The 16,545-nt window shown below is 45.0% G+C and overlaps 1 protein-coding gene across 7 annotated transcripts in view; it reads left to right on the top strand.

The window, feature by feature from the left end:
* Nucleotides 1-16,545, top strand: part of ECPAS (Ecm29 proteasome adaptor and scaffold) — a 61,805-nt gene that overhangs the window by 33,574 nt on the left and 11,686 nt on the right. For all 7 annotated transcript variants that reach the window (XM_083419272.1, XM_083419274.1, XM_083419271.1 and 4 more), the window contains 16 exons: nt 279-333; nt 2,202-2,316; nt 3,938-4,006; nt 4,671-4,788; nt 6,488-6,655; nt 6,906-6,985; nt 7,413-7,518; nt 9,652-9,699; nt 9,888-10,009; nt 10,263-10,413; nt 10,941-11,006; nt 11,682-11,771; nt 12,982-13,048; nt 14,841-14,932; nt 15,047-15,113; nt 15,867-16,058. In XM_083419272.1, coding sequence (XP_083275398.1) covers nt 279-333; nt 2,202-2,316; nt 3,938-4,006; nt 4,671-4,788; nt 6,488-6,655; nt 6,906-6,985; nt 7,413-7,518; nt 9,652-9,699; nt 9,888-10,009; nt 10,263-10,413; nt 10,941-11,006; nt 11,682-11,771; nt 12,982-13,048; nt 14,841-14,932; nt 15,047-15,113; nt 15,867-16,058 — 1,606 coding nt within the window. The remainder of the gene's footprint in view (nt 1-278; nt 334-2,201; nt 2,317-3,937; nt 4,007-4,670; nt 4,789-6,487; nt 6,656-6,905; nt 6,986-7,412; nt 7,519-9,651; nt 9,700-9,887; nt 10,010-10,262; nt 10,414-10,940; nt 11,007-11,681; nt 11,772-12,981; nt 13,049-14,840; nt 14,933-15,046; nt 15,114-15,866; nt 16,059-16,545) is intronic.

Below are 16,545 nucleotides of genomic sequence, written 5' to 3' on the forward strand. Positions count from 1 at the left end.
TGCAGGGCAACTGCGTAGGCTCAGATGTTTCTTTCATAGAAGGCAACACGTTAACATAGGGAATGAACCTTTGTTTCCTGCAAACCAGGCTGTACCGAGTTCCTGCCCTGGAATTTCCTGCCCTGTGATCTAGTCCTCCCCCCGCCCCAATGTGCAGATGGGTTATTGGGCAAGGGTTTTATTCTTCTTTATTTTAATGGGAGACTTTTTCAGACACTCTAGTAGGATGAGTCTAAGAATGTGAGAAAAAAGCTGCCTCCCCCCCCCTTCTTTTGCAGTCTCATCTCAAAGAAATCCAAACTGCATTTGTAACTACTCTATCCGACAGTGACGGTAAGTAGAATTCTACTTGCTTTCCTCTTTACATGATTTGTTTTGCACATCTCCAGCGTAACACCAGGGTGGCTAAGAAAGTAGTAAGGGAAAAACAACAACAACAATGTTCAGTTGTAAAAACCCTATAAAATGAATAACACAGACTAACGTTAGGGTCCCCAACCTGTTGCCCAGTGCCACCAGACACACTGGCATTCTCCTTAGTGCTGTCAAGGCTCTCCTACTATTTTGTTTTGTTTTGGTTTGGTTTGTTTCCTTTGAACTCAATAGGAGTTGCTACTGAGTAGAGGTGCATTTATTTTATCTTTTTTCTGGCTTTGCACTTTTAAGAATAAGTTCAAAAAATAAACTGGACTATCAAAATTGGGCGCTTTTTTTTTTTTTTTAAGCATAGCCTTTTTGGAATTCAGATTATAACCTAATTTTTGTTTATTACTATTTTTGCTACAAATATTGATACAAGTAGAAGAGCATTGCCCAAACTGTTATTCTTAAATGCAGCCTTGTATATTTGTTTCCATCCCATGGAACAGTAAAGTTTATCGTTTAGCAATGCAGTGAAGTAAAGCAGCTACTGAATATGAACAGAGAGTGGAAATTAAAAATATAGACTGCTACTGACATGCTGGTTTCAGAAAATTAGTGCTGTGAGATGGATAAACTGATACTTTCTGTTGGATCAATGTGTAAAGCAGAGACTCTAACTGACCACCATGACCAGAACAATGGGCAGGGGGAGAAGTTTGTGCTCAGTAAACAACACTCTCAAAGTTTTTACTACTATTGTACCTAGCTAAGCAGGCAGCCACAGGACATGCAATGTTCCCATTCCCCCTGCTTTTCTCCATTTGGCAGTCTAGATCCTAAGGCACTGTCCTCTCCAGTACAGTCGTACCTTGGATCCCAAACGCCTTGGTACTCGGATGTTTTGGCTCCCAAATGCCACAAACCCGGAAGTGACTGTTCGGTTTGTGAACGTTCTTTGGAAGCCGAATTTCCGACGCGGTTTCCGCGGCTTCTGATTGGCTGCAGGAGCTTCAGAAGCGGCAGTTTGGTTTCTAAACATTTGGGAGGTCAAACGGACTTCTGGAACGGATTCCACTCGACTTCCGAGGTACGACTGTAAAGGTAAAGGATAAAGGGAGCCCTGACCATTAGGTCCAGTCGTGGCCGACTCTGGGGTTGCGGCGCTCATCTCGCTTTATTGGCCAAGGGAGCCGGTGTACAGCTTCCGGGTCATGTGGCCAGCATGACTAAGCTGCTTCTGGCGAACCAGAGCAGCGCACGGAAACGCCGTTTACCTTCCCTCTGGAGCGGTACCTATTTATCTACTTGCACTTTGACGTGCTTTCAAACTGCTAGGTTGGCAGGAGCAGGGACCGAGCTCACCCCGTCGCGGGGATTCGAACCGCCAACCTTCTGATCGGCAAGTCCTAGGCTCTGTGCTTTAACCCACAGTGCCACTCGCGTCTCTCTTAGTTATCCCCAAAGCCTTACACCGTGCATGCCCTTCTCCTCCAGAATGCACTATGGCATTCTGGAATTGCAATCCAAGTGTGCAAAGGCTTTTTCCCGCGATCTTCTATCATGTGCCAGAAGCACAGTGGGGAATTGTCATGCATCAAGGCAACATTCCTTTGCATGAGAGAGGACTCCCTAAAACTTGTAGGACTTCAGACTGTCAGGCCTGATTTTCTGGATCACGATGATAGCTAGTTCAAGGTTGTGGTGGTGTTTCAAACAGCGCGTTTGCAGAGCTTCTGTACTTCTTATGCGTGTGAAGCATATCTTAATGTCATCATCATTTTGCCAGAGCTCTAATTCTTATTCCCTATTCATACGATTTTGTTTTCTGTTTCTCGAAGAACTCAGTCAAGATGTTGCTTCCAAAGGCCTCGGTTTGGTGTATGAGCTTGGGAGTGAGCAAGACCAGCAGGAGCTGGTTACTACTCTTGTGGAAACTCTTATGACTGGGAGAAGGTACTTGTTTGCACCTCGTCGTGTGTGGGATCCGTGTCAGAGAAGAGGAGAGTGTGGTTTAAGAGACAAAGCTTTGAAAATAAGGGACTTAAATATAAAGAGTGGTATTCCAGTAAGTTTTACTTAGAGTAAGACCCATTGAAATTAAGTAACTTGATTAAGTTAAGTCCATTAATTTCAAAAGGATTACACTGAGTAAAACATGGTTGAATACCAGCCACAGATAGGGTGTTAGCTGGTGTCTTTGAAAGGAAGCCCTGAAGCCCCTTTGCCTACATTTACTGTATTTGCTAAAGGGAGGGCACCATTTGTGAATCACGAGTGTGAAATATTTCACTTAAATCTCCAGGTATGTTTGGGACATGCTGGTTATCCACCATATGCTTATTAGAGACTGCAATTTGGATTGAATGTGGGCTTCCTTGGTGTAAAACCTTTTTGCACGGTGGCCCAATCATAAAGGTGAAAATTCTGGTCTGGGTGTAGAGGTCAGGACTGAATGACCTTGTAGCTCCATCTATCCAGGCAGCGGCGTGATTATGAGCTCATTTATAACATTTGTACAAGTTGGTGTATTCAATGTACATGCTGCAGACCCAAGTCTTAGCAGAATAACTAAAATACCGCCAATCAGGTGGGGCAGAATTCAGATAATAATAATAATAATAATAATAATAATAATAATAATAATAATAATAATAATAATAATTTGTATCCCGGCCGAAGCCGGGCTCAGAACAGCTAACATCATAAAAACAATATGCATAAAACAGACATCAATTAATTAAAATACACCTTAAAATTAATTCAGACAAGTTAAAATCTAGGCAGGTGGCAATTATCAGGTTGGAATTGAGAGTGGTTGATACTTGCCAGGGCCAACTCTTTCCACTGATCAACCTGTGAGCAGGTTGGGGGGCGGGTTGTCGGACGAACAGACTTTTAAGCATTTTCAAAACTGTCTTGTGCACACAATCTGATACATGAGAGAGGGGACTCGCAGATGCAGGGTGCATTAGTTTTTTATCCTCATCTTCCTTCCTCCCTTTGACAGGTGGGTGCACCACTTCACTCTGCCTGACAGGTGAAAGTGAAGTGGGAGTCCTTGAAAGCGAATGTGATCTATTGTCCATTACACATGCCCGCTTTCATGATAGGTTCTTTTGTATGCTCAGAGCTGGTACTGTTTTGCTGGTACCAAGAGTCCTATGTAGTCCGTAGCCCTGTTCAGGTTTTCTAAGCAGCTAACATAACGGGGGGGTGTTCATGGCTGGGTACACAGTCCCTGCCCTTGCTATTGTACATCATCCTCCACAAGTAGGAAGAATAACTTCTGAAGCAGTGAGTTTTTAACCACGCAAGCTTCCCGTGGAATTTGGAACCTTGGAAGACCAGGTTTTAAATCAGGTGGGGGATTTGCACGTGTTGAGTAGACCCGCACCCCACTGCCAAAGTGACCCCCCTACTTTATGGAGAGCGATGGGAATGGGAGCGGAAGAACTGATGTGCTCACTCCTACTTGCTTCGTCATCACGTGATGGATTTCAAACACTTGAATAGTTCTCTTATCTTTTAAGGGTTTTTTTTTTTTAAGATCTATAAAAGCATACTTTTTTCCCAGAGCCAGGCATGAAGTGACTGGGGAGACAGTGATGTTCCAGGGATCAGGCCTCGGCAAGACTCCAGATGGGTAAGCTCATTGACTAATTGTAATGTTTGGACTCTGAAAAAGGCTTCCTTGGGTGTGGGCCCCCCCCCCGCATTTTTCTCTAGAACATGGGTAGGCAAACAAAGGCCCAGGGGCCGGATCCGGCCCAGTCGCCTTCTAAATCCGGCCCACGGATGGTCCGGGAATCAGCATGTTTTTACATGAGTAGAATGTGTCCTTTTATTTAAAATGCATCTCTGAGTTATTTGTGGGGCCTGCCTGGGTGTTCTTACATGAGTAGAATGTGTCCTTTTAGTTAACAAGTATCTCCGGGTTATTTGTGGGGCATAGGAATTTGTTCATCCCCCCCCCCCCCCAAATATAGTCCGGCCCCCCACAAGGTCTGAGGGACAGTGGACCGGCCCCCTCCTGAAAAAGTTTGCTGACTCCTGCTCTAGAACTATGAGTACACTAAATCTGAAGGTGTTGGTTTCCTCATTCAGTTTTATCGGGAAGTTTTCCCATTTAAGAGTTTTGAGAAAGTACTCTGCTGTCCAATAGCTGTTATTTAAATCGACCCCAGAATGCGACTTTGACAATATAAAAGTCCCATTTCCTTGTAATTTTTCCTAGTGGAGGGTGTGGTTTTTTTTTTGGTTTTTTTTTTTTTTAAGCGGCATTAATTTTTCATTCCTGTTTTCCCAAGCCAGGGTCTTTCTACTTACCAGGAGCTTTGTTCGCTCGCTAGCGACCTCAACCAGCCAGACTTGGTGTACAAGTTCATGAATTTGGCCAATCACCATGCAATGTGGAACTCTCGGAAGGTAATTGCATTTAAGGCTACTCAAAGTCTGAACGGTGGAACGGAACAAAAGAAAAGCCTGTAATAAGGTGCACATTCCGGGTCACGTTGTAGGAAGTTGTTCCCCTTTTTTGAACTGTGACCTGAAACCCAGCATTGTAGAATCTTAAAAAAATTAGAAGGGATAAGAACATAAGAAGACTTTCTGCTGGATGAGACTAGTGGCTCTTCTAGCCCAGAATCCGGTTCTCAGCAGCCAACCAGGTGCCTATGGGAAGCTCAAAAGCAGGACAAGGGCTCAGCAGCATTGCACCCATTTGTGATTTCCAGTAATTGGTATTCAGAGGCATACTGCTTCTGACAGTGGAGGTACAACATAGCCATTGTGGCTAGTGTTGTTGTTTAGTCGTGTCCGACTCTTCGTGACCCCATGGACCAGAGCACGCCAGGCACTCCTGTCTTCCACTGTCTCTTGCAGTTTGGTCAGACTCATGTTTGTAGCTTCAAGAACACTATCCAACTATGTCGTCCTCTGTCGTTCCCTTCTCCTTGTGCCCTCCATCTTTCCCAACATCAGGATCTTTTCCAGGGAGTCTTCGCTTCTCATGAGGTGGCCAAAGTATTGGAGCCTTAGCTTCACAATCTGTCCTTCCAGTGAGCACCCAGGGCTGATTTCCTTCAGAATGGAGAGGTTTGATCTTCTTGCAGTCCTTGGGACTCTCAAGAGTCTCCTCCAGCACCATAATTCAAAAGCATCAATTCTTCGGCGATCAGCCTTCTTTATGGTCCGGCTCTCACTTCCATACATTACTACTGGGAAAACCATGGCTTTAACTATACGGACCTACCATGCAGCCTACCTCCAGGTTAAACAAGCATTTTGTTCAGAATATAGGGATTGTTGGTTCTTGCAACCACCGATAAAAACTTTGCCGCTGCTAATGTTCTAGCATTTGTCCGGTCTTCCAATAGGAACCTGACATAGTGAGCCTCTGATTTTCCTGGGAAAGGTACCAGCAAGGGTAATATCAGTTCAGCCCTGGCTTGCTCATATTTTGCACAGTGCAACAAAATATGTTTTATGGAATCGAGCACATGAGCAAAGTCTGTCCTGGTAGGGAACTCCTCTCAACCTGCCATCCAACACTGCAGAAGGAGAGACGTTTAGTCTGGCTTTGGTGAAAAGCCTGTCAGGTTTTTAATGTAAGATGTTAACTTTATATAAATATTTTCAGTAATTCATCACATTAAAGAAAATTAAAAATGAAACATAAAGTAAATACTATTTAATACTGGCCTCGGCCCAGTATACCTGAAGGAGCATCTCCACCCCCATTGTTCAGCCTGGACACTGAGCTCCAGCTCTGAGGGCCTTCTGGCGGTTCCCTCACTGCGAGAAGTGAGGCTACAGGGAACCAGGCAGAGGGCCTTCTCGGTGGTGGCGCCCGCCCTGTGGAATGCCCTCCCTTCAGGTGTCAAGGAAATGAACAACTATCTGACTTTTAGAAGACATCAGAAGGCAGCCCTGTTTAGGGAAGTTTTTAATGTTTGAGGTTTTATTGTGTTTTTAATATTCTGTTGGGAGCCACCCAGAGTGGCTGGGGCAACGCAACCAGATGGGCGGGGAGCAACATAAAAATTACAATTGGTTGTAGCATTAGTATTATTAAGATGGAGGTTTTTAAATTATTGGCTTTAACCGTCCTTTTTTGTTTTCTCAGGGAGCTGCTTTCGGTTTTAATGTGATCGCAACCAAAGCTGGGGAACAGCTCGCCCCTTTTCTCCCCCAGCTTCTTCCTCGTCTCTATCGTTACCAGTTTGACCCCAATCTAGGGATCCGGCAGGCTATGACCAGCATTTGGAATGCGCTTGTGACAGACAAATCTGCAGTAAGTAACGGATAGCCGTTCTCTATCCCTGTATTTTTGTGATGGTTCTGGCAGCTCATAACATGTAAAAGAGATAGCTGGATATTCTTTTAAACGGGCAAGACGCTAGGAAAATAGTCCGTGACGAGGTCAGATAAGGCACACTTTGCTAGATGCGTGCGTACACACGCATGCTGTGCATAGTACAGGAAAAAGCATTTCTGGATACAGGGAAGCCATTAATGTTTACAGTTCATTTTTATTTGATCAGGTGGACAAATATATGAAAGAAATCCTTGATGATTTAATAAGCAACTTGACCAGTAACATGTGGCGGATCCGAGAGTCCAGGTATGTCTTTCTGAAACCATTTGTTCCCATGTAAATAAAAAGTTTCATGCTTTTGGAAGGTTCGGGGCTCGACGTGTAGATTTCCAGCATTGGGTGATTTATTTATTTTTTAATCTCTGAGCAACAGGCAGGAGGAATAAAGGAATTTGCTGTTAAATTTGCATCACTCATAAGCACCACATATGCACCTGCTATCCTAAAGCCTCTTTTTGTAGAGGGAAGGGAGTTTTAAAATAGGAATGAATTATATTTGAAGAGATTTGGGGGGGCTAGATGAGATTTCCCCCCCAGTGAAATTAAGAGGTCTTTTCCTCATAGGCATTACTGTTTGGAAAATGATCCTTCTAAGTTTTTCTTTCTTTCTTAATATTATTGGTTTTGAGAAACTTGGTGTTAATAAAGTATAATGACTAAGCTCTTGCCATAGCTGTCTAGCATTGAATGATTTGCTAAGAGGAAGACCCTTGGACGACATTATTCATAAACTTCCAGAAATATGGGAAACTCTCTTTAGAGTGCAAGATGACATAAAGGTACTAAAGTTTTTTACGTGTCTAGTATAAATTGTTCCGTTTCTACAGGACATAAAAACAGGCTTTCGCAAACAGTTTGCTCCTGAGGACTTGGACATTTCCTTTTTCCAACTGGAATCACTGGCAGAATTCCAGCTGGTTCTTGGTGTCAGTCAAACTCAGATCCGCTGTTAGAATTTGCTTTCCCCTGAATATAGTGTGATGTTGCATACAAGACCTGTCCCTCCACTCCACAGCCAGCGCAAATTTTGGGTGATTTTCAAGGCCTATAAAACAAAAACCATGAAGAACCTTAATAAAAGCAACACTTCAGGGATATGCACCGCACATACTATTTCTAGTTATCTGAGGATACAGCTTTGAGGGTACAATGTATCAGAGCTTACGTCTTAACTTTTGAAGCATCTTCGTATTATTATAGGGTTTGTCTCCAGTTACATTTATTAATTTTTTTAGGTAGAGCCAGGGTCAAGCTACCCTGGACAGATTAAGTGAGAAGATCCGAAGGCCTTCTCGGTAGTGGCACCCACACTGTAGAAGGCCCTCTCATTAGATGTTAAGGAGTCATTATACAACATTTAGGAAACACCTAAAGGCAGCCCTGTATAGGGAAGCCTTTTAAGGTTCAATGTTTTGCTATGTTTTTAAATATGCTGGAAGCCACCCAGAGTGGCTGGGGGCAACCCAGCCAGATGGTTGGGGTACAAATAATAAATTATTATTATTATTTTGATCTCTGTATTTTTAATTTTGTACATTAATAAGGGTAGTATCATCAAACGTAATCCGTTGTGGTAATATAGCTGGGAGGGGGCTTAAACCTTTCCATCCTGTTTTAAATACCCTTCACCCCAGGTTGCCATTGGAACCAGTGGCTTGCGATTTTTCCACTGTGAAGCTTAACAGCTTGCAGCATCCCCTTTCTGCCCCGCTCCTCCCCTCTCCACCACAATTAGTCTTGCAAAGAGTATAAAGGGCATTCTGCTGGAGGCAATGCAAACTTCTTTCAAGCCTAGTTGTGATGGTGGTTACAGCTGAGACAGCAATGATCTTGGCATGTACAGTGACACTTGCCTCTTCAGGCCAAAAAAACACTTCTGCTCACTGTAATTAGGCTGGGGTGGGGAGCCTATTGGCTTGAATATACAATTTGCCCCCTATCAGCCTAATGGTTGCTGGAGGGCAGGATGTGATTTTCCTGGAAAGGGAAGAGTTAAGACTTCCTCCCTAGATTCTTGGGAGACCAGGATTCCCCTCTAGCATTTAGGCTTGCGAAACAGCCAGATTTCTTTTTCAAGCCTAATTGCTGGAGTGAGCCGGAGAAGATTGTGGGTGGGTGGGGGGTTGCGTGGGGGGCCACACCCACTTCCCCTTGCTGCTGATACGTAATTCCCAGAGAGTTGACCAAGAGGAAATGTGACACTCGCCCCCCCCCCAAAAAAAGGTTCTTCACTCCCCCCCTACTGAATCTCACTAAGTTTTGTACTCATACCATAGATGGTTAGTGAGCTTGATCCTGTAGTGTGCCTGTGTCTTACCTGTCTGTGCTGTGTGCAGCAGGGTTGTTACTGTATTTTTCGCTCTATAAGACGCACTTTTCCCCTCCTAAAAAGTAAGGGGAAATGTGTGTGTGTCTTATGGAGAGAATGCAGGCTGCGCAGCTTTCGCTGAAGCCAGGAGAGGCGCTGCACAGCTTTCTAAAACGCACCTAGTTTTAGAGGAGAACAAGAAAAAAAAAATTCTCTCCCTCTCTGCTCAGCGCCTCCAGCAAAGCGGGAGGAGAAACGGAAGCAACAGGAGAAACGGAGCCCCTTCCATTTTTCCTCCCACTTCCCTGAAGGGGCGCTGCGCAGAGAGGGGGAGAATATTTTTTTTCTTGTTCTCCTCTAAAACTAGGTGCGTCTTATAGAGCGAAAAATACGGTAACTCCTGAACTTTACATGCAAGCCCTTACATTTGCCCTATGGGTCATCTCCCATACTGATTCAGGTAATACGGTTCCCAAAATGAGCAACGCAGGTTAGGACAAAAACATCAGGATGAAATCCCTCTGTGGTTCATAGTGACTTAAATTACATTGAACAGCTTAAAATCAAAAACTTTCCCCCCACCCCCCTTTTTTTTCTTTTGCAGGAATCCGTACGGAAGGCAGCAGAGTTAGCCCTGAAAACATTAAGTAAGGTAAATTATCATTGAATCTGCATGGACCAAAGCCATTCCACTGACCCACAGAATTTCCCCTCCCATCACAACCTGACCCCATGTATTCTTGGTTGAGGCTTCTTGTATTCATCACAGCAACACGCATGTTCATTCAAGGAGGAGAGCTTGCGGAGGGTCACACTGGAGTGTCTTCTTTTTCTTTTCAGGTGTGTGTGAAGATGTGCGACCCGTCCAAAGGAGCTGCAGGCCAGAGAACAATAGCTGTCCTGTTGCCATGCCTGCTTGATAAAGGAATGATGAATACTGTGACTGAAGTGCGGACTCTCAGGTGCGTTCTCACATTTTCCCATTTTCCCCAATTGAATACCTTGAGTGTATCCAGCCAAAGAATCTTTCTTCTGGCCTCCATATGTTCTTAACTGAGATGAACTAGACAACCCCATCTATTGATATACTTACTTAGGGGAAGACATTTCTGCACTGTTGTTGTTGGCATCTTTCTGTCTCAGGAGACAATGGAAGAGTATGCCTTTGGGGGTATGCCTTTCTTCCATCCTTATTCTCTGTTCCTTTTGCTATAGCATTAACACCTTGGTGAAGATCAGTAAAAGTGCCGGGGCCATGCTCAAGCCACACGCACCCAAGCTCATCCCAGCTTTGTTGGAGTCTCTGAGTGTGCTGGAACCCCAGGTCCTCAATTACTTGAGTCTGCGTGCTACGGAGCAGGAAAAGGTCAGTGCAAGCAAATACACATATATAAGTAAATGGACATCAGCGGTTATGTGTTAAAAGCTTTTGCGGCTATGGAGGAATGATATAGTGGATTTAATGGAATTAAACATTGTAATGCATTTTTATTTTTAAAATGCCACTTGAATTTGAAAGGATATTGAACCTGTGCCTCTCCCAGATGTTGCAAAACTACAATTCCTATCATCTCTCACCATTGGGCATGCTCGCTGGGTCTGATGGGAGTTGGGAGTTCAACATCTGGAGGACCACAGGTTGCCCACCTCAAGTTAAAATATAAATATAAATCTCAGGTTAACGAAACAAGTGAAATCTTGAGTGCAGTCAAATACTTCTAAATCCTCCTCCTGCTCATGGGACTTTTGTTCCTCTGACTCTCCAGACGCTTTTAATATTACCGTTCTTGCTTCTTGCTTGGTAACCATATACACCTTCTGTTTTCTCTTGCTGCTTTACTAATTTCAGATTCTGGTTATACACGTTTTTTTGCTTTTCTCTGTGTCCTTCAGGCGGCAATGGATAGCGCAAGACTCAGTGCTGCTAAGTCCTCCCCCATGATGGAGACTATCAACATGGTAGGTAACTTGTGTTCACTTAAGAATCATAGAATCTTACAGTTGCAAGGGACCCTGGGGTCATCTCTTCCAACCCCCAGGCAATGCAGGAATCTCGATCCGATCATATATGACAGATGGCCCTCCAACCTCTGGTTTCAAACCTCCCAAGGAAGGAGAGCCCACCACCACTTGTGGGAGTCTGTTCCACTGTTGGAACAACTCTTACTGCCAGAAAAATCTTCCTGATGTTTAGTCGGAGTTACCTTTCCTGTAACAAATCCATCAGTTCAGGCCATAGCCTCTGGAGCAGGAGAAAATAAGGTTGCTCCATCCTCTATGTGGCGGCCCTTTAGAAGTTGGAAGAGGGCCATCATATCTCCTCTGTACCAGCCTAAACATATCCAGTTCTCTCAGCTATTCCTTATAAAACTTGGTTTCCAGGCCCTTGATCATCTGAGTCTCCCTCCTTAGCACACAGCTCTCCCTTTGCTCTTCGGCAGGTGATCGGTTATCACCCAGGTTGCCCATCACAGGTATAGCATAGCACAACTAGATTGTCCCTAAGCCTTCTGGTGATGCGCTAGCAAGCAGCTTATGAACAGCATTTTTTAATAATGGCACCAGCATTCTTTACTAATGGCACCAGTCTTGTCAATCTTTTGATTTTCACCTTTTGATTTTCACTTTCTATAGTGCTTACAGTATTTGGATGTTTCTGTTCTGGGTGAATTGGTTCCCAGGCTGTGCGAACTGACTAGAAGTGGACTAGGCATCGGCACCAAGGTATAATTATTTCTCTAGGAGGCTGTTTTGCAACGAGGACAGAGATGGGAAAGCACAGATTAAGTGGCTAGGAAAATATGCATTGGGTCTGCCATATAGCTCTGTGATCGTTTGATTTTAAGATATGATGAGGAGCTGAGCCCTCAGGTGGGGCGGCAACTGTCAATGTGAGGCAGGCTTAGTGGTAATGAAAAGGCACACACACGTGTACGTGTTTTTGTGTGTGTGTGTGTGTGTGTGAGAGAGAGAGAGAGAGAGAGAGAGAATGGGTGCAATCCAGCTCCTCCATTGTGCATAGATTCCCCAAAGTTTCAGGTACCTAGGGTGAATATAGAAACTGCAAGTACCAATAGAATGAATGTCAGGGACTGGACTGAGGAAGAATGGTGGCAGCCACCCCTCCTTTTTCTGAACCTTTCCAAGGGCAGGAGGACAGCATTGATTTAGGACAGTGGTTTGCAGAGGGGAAGAGCCCGGGGGGGGGGGGGAGAGCTGGGAAATACTGGGTGAGGAGCAGCTTAAAGAGGAAACCCCAAGAGAGAGACAGCTGGCAGATTCAGTCTCCTTGGACAGTATTCCTGACCCCCCTTCACCTAAGACTAGAAGGGCTTGGAAAGTGATAGAACAGAAAGCGCAACGGCAACAAACTCAGATTGCCCGATGTAGGAGTGACGTAGATTAATGGGGACAACCTTTACTGGGAGCAACGCCATTTTTTTGAGAGATAGGCATTCCGTTGTCTCTCGCTGTGATTATTAAAGAACTTACCTGGTAAGAACGCTCCTTTCATTTGATCTGCTTAATTACTGCCGCTGGGGGAGGGATCTGATTCTCTGAAGCCTGACAATGAATGACTGTCAGACCGATCCTAGGCATATTTATTTCAAAATATGTTCTGATGAATTCAGTGGGGCTTATTTCAAAGCAATTCATTTATTTATTTAACAACATTTTACTTACCACTTAACTGCAAAGAATATAATATGTATGTTAAAATTGTCGATGAAAATAGACTTCAAACCAAGTTTCTTTTTTTAAAAAAGCAAAATGAATGAAACCCAAGAGTTAAAAGTATGCATTCTAAACTGAAGGTAAATATTAAAATGCATATCAGGTTTACATGTCTGGTAAATGTGCATAGGCTTGCAAAACCTGTATCTTGCCCAGCAGAGTAAGCTCATAACTGGATTTCGCTTTTCCATATTTTCAGGGCGGTTGTGCTAGTGTAATTGTATCACTGACCACTCAGTGCCCTCAAGACCTGACGCCGTATTCAGGTGGGTGTCCCCCCCCCCCCACCTTACACTTTGGTTGTTTTCTGTATTCCTTGCCTCTAGCGAGAAGCACATTTCCTAATTATAATACACACCTAATTATCTGTGCTTGAATAATCTGGTTTTAACAAAGATGGCGTTTAGGTTGGGATAGTGGGCAGCTCTCAGATTGCTCAGCTAAGGGCTTGGCATCATCGTCATCATCATTTTAAATAATAATATCTCTCACCTCAGCCCAGACATAAGATGAAGGTAGCACATAGCCGATGCGCCCCTATCCTTTCCCAATTATGCCTCAAATTATTCACTTTGCTTGGAACAGGGCATTCTACTGCTACTTGAAAGGTATGGTAGCTTGACTGTCACATTGGTATCAGGTGTCTGACTGTTTCACTGAGTCCCTGGGATATGTGAATGTTGAGTACTGTAGTCTCTAATCTCCTCCTTCAGCAGTGTTAATAACAAGAGAGGCTTTGTCACAGCCTTTCCCTAAATCTTGTGCATGTGCCAAGGGAGATGGCAGTGAGCAGCTGAGATTCCTGAAGGGAGGGCTCTGCTGCAGCCTCAATGGTTTGCATTGCGAGAAATTGGATTAAAGCAGGGGTCGGCAACCTAAGGCCCATGCGCCACAAGCGGCCCACGGGGGTTGTTTAACAGGCCCATGAGCCACCCCCGAACCGAGCCGCCCGCTCGGCGAGTCCCCGCGTGCTGTGCTAAACCAGCATGGCGTGGGGACTCACTTCTGCGGTGCTGAAAATTGTGTCTGTGCATGTGCAGACACCAAAAGGCGCATCTGCACAGACGCAGATGCCGAAAATCGCATCTGTGCAGACACAAGACGCCAAAAATTGCAGGCATGCGCTTGATCCAGCCCACAGAGGGATCTCCGCTGGAGTGAACCGGGCCAGGCAAGGTAAACCTTGCCAACACCTGGATAAAAGAGCCCTTTTGCCTGCGCTGCAGTTTATGTAGGACTGACTCAGTGAATGGAGAGTCATCCTGGTCTTTCAGTCCTTCCCTGTATTAAAAACATCACTACAAACAAATAAAAATTATTAAAAAATAAATCACTGCAAACGAATGGTGTAAAAGTGTGATTGGGGAAAGGGATGCTTCTGTAATATAGAGCTAGCCAGCTCTTGTTTCTGCTTTGTGTGTTTTTATATTGAAGCATTTTAAATAAAAAGCAGTAAGCACTCTGTGGATTAGCCTAATGTAGGGACAGGGAATCTTTTGGGCTGCGTAAACCAGATCTTTACCTGGCCCCCACCCCATGGGCCGACTTTGGCAGCTGGGTGGCACAACCCAGCTGTCAATCACAGGGTGCCATTATGACATCACACGATTGGCAGGTGTCAGTCTCACCAACCGATCAGTCCCTTAAGCGGAACTGATGGGAAGCACCAAGCAGTAAACTGGAAAAGTGCTTCTTTTGCCTGCCTATGAGCTGATGCAGTGGGGAGAGGGAGGGAAGGAAGAATTGAATGGAAGCTACTTCAGCTGACAAGCAGTTGGAGCGCACCTTGCTCCAAGCAAAGGAATGATCAGGAGCTCAATTTATTCCCGATTGTTCCTGTGAAGCCATAGCTGTACTTGGCAGACATATGATGCCACATATGCATTAGGAGTGGGGCGGATGAACATGGTTTGCAGGGAAACGTGGGCCAGATTGGGACTTTTGGTGGGTCTAGCCTACAAAGCATAGGCTTAATTTAGGTTCTGGAACTCAGTTTGTCCCTTAATTCAAAACCGGTTGTCAAAGCTACCATTTTGGCTCATTGTCTTTTTCACGCAGGCAAGCTCATGAGCGCTTTGCTCAGCGGCCTAACTGATCGAAACACCGTGGTGCAAAAAACGTTTGCCTTTGCCATGGGACATCTAGTCCGGGTGAGTGGAGCTTTGGTGCCTCCTCAGTTTTATATTTTATTACTTCTGGGGGTTTTTTGCGTTCAGATGTTCCAAAATGATTTGAGCCTTTCTAATTTTGTTTCATTTAAAAAGACCTCACGGGACAGCAGCACTGACAAATTGCTGCAGAAGCTGAACAGTTGGTACATGGAGAAAGAAGGTATGTTTGTGCGTGCAGGTGTGTATGTGCATTTTAAACCTTGTCATTTAATGAGATGATAAATACCACGAGACAGGAAAAAATATGACTCTTCTATAGCACAAAGGTAATGCTGGTATTCCTTCTGACCCATGTGCCCAAATCATCTTAAAATGAAACACGGAAGGGTCAAGATGTACCTTTCTCTGATAAATTCACCAAATAGTTGATGCTAGTGCCTGTCTCTTCATTGCTTCCATGATAAAAGTTTTTTAAAAAATTAACTAAAAGTGCCATGCATCTATATTAATTTGTGCCCCTACCTAAGAGCAGCCCTCGGACGCGGGTGGCGCTGTGGGTTAAAGCCTCAGCGCCTAGGGCTTGCTGATCGAAAGGTCGGCGGTTCGAATCCCCGCGGCGGGGTGCGCTCCCGCTGTTCGGTCCCAGCGTCTGCCAACCTAGCAGTTCGAAAGCACTCTCGGGTGCAAGTAGATAAATAGGGACCGCTTACCAGCGGGAAGGTAAACGGCGTTCCGTGTGCTGCGCTGGCTCGCCAGATGCAGCTTGTCACGCTGGCCATGTGACCCGGAAGTGTCTTCGGACAGCGCTGGCCCCCGGCCTCTTTGAGTGAGATGGGCGCACAACCCTAGAGTCTGTCAAGACTGGCCCGTACGGGCAGGGGTACCTTTACCTTTTACCTTACCTAAGAGCAGACAACTCCTCTGTGAATTGAAAGCCAGGTGGCCACACCTATAACTTTGTTCTTTACTTCAGAACAAGTCTATAAAATGGCCTGTGCGTTAACCATCCATGCCATTGGGCGCTACAGCCCAGATGTACTGAAGAACCAAGCCAGACATGTCTTGCCCCTGGCCTTCCTGGGCATGCACGAGGTCCCCGAGGAAGAAAAAGGCGAGAAGGAAGAGGGCAACCTGTGGACTGAAGTCTGGCAGGAAAATGTGCCTGGTAAGTTGGTCTAATGCAGTGTTCCCCAACCTTGGGCCTCCAGCTGTTTTTGGACTACAGCTCCCATCATCCCTCGCTAGGAAGACCAGTGGTCAAGGATGATGGGAATTGTAGTCCAAAAACAGCTGGAGGCCCAAGGTTGGGGGACACTGGTCTAATGAGTTGTAATTGAATACGTTTAACCCCCTTGAGCTGCTATTAGTGAAATAGAAAGGGTGGGATACAAATCCAAAAGTACATACAGTGGTACCTCGGGTTACAGACACTTCAGGTTACAAACTCTGCTAATCCAGAAATAGTACCTCGGGTTAAGAACTTTGCTCCAGGATGAGAACAAAAATTGTGCGGTGGTGGCGCAGTGGCAGCAGCGGGAGGCCCCATTAGCCGAAGTGGTATCTCAGGTTAAGAACAGACCACCAGAATGAATTAAGTTCTTAACCCGAGGTACCACTGTACATTGATTTTAATAGTGAATGAACACAGTCCT

This window comes from Podarcis tiliguerta (assembly GCF_965153285.1).
Source record: "Podarcis tiliguerta genome assembly, chromosome: 17".
NCBI lineage: Eukaryota > Metazoa > Chordata > Lepidosauria > Squamata > Lacertidae > Podarcis > Podarcis tiliguerta.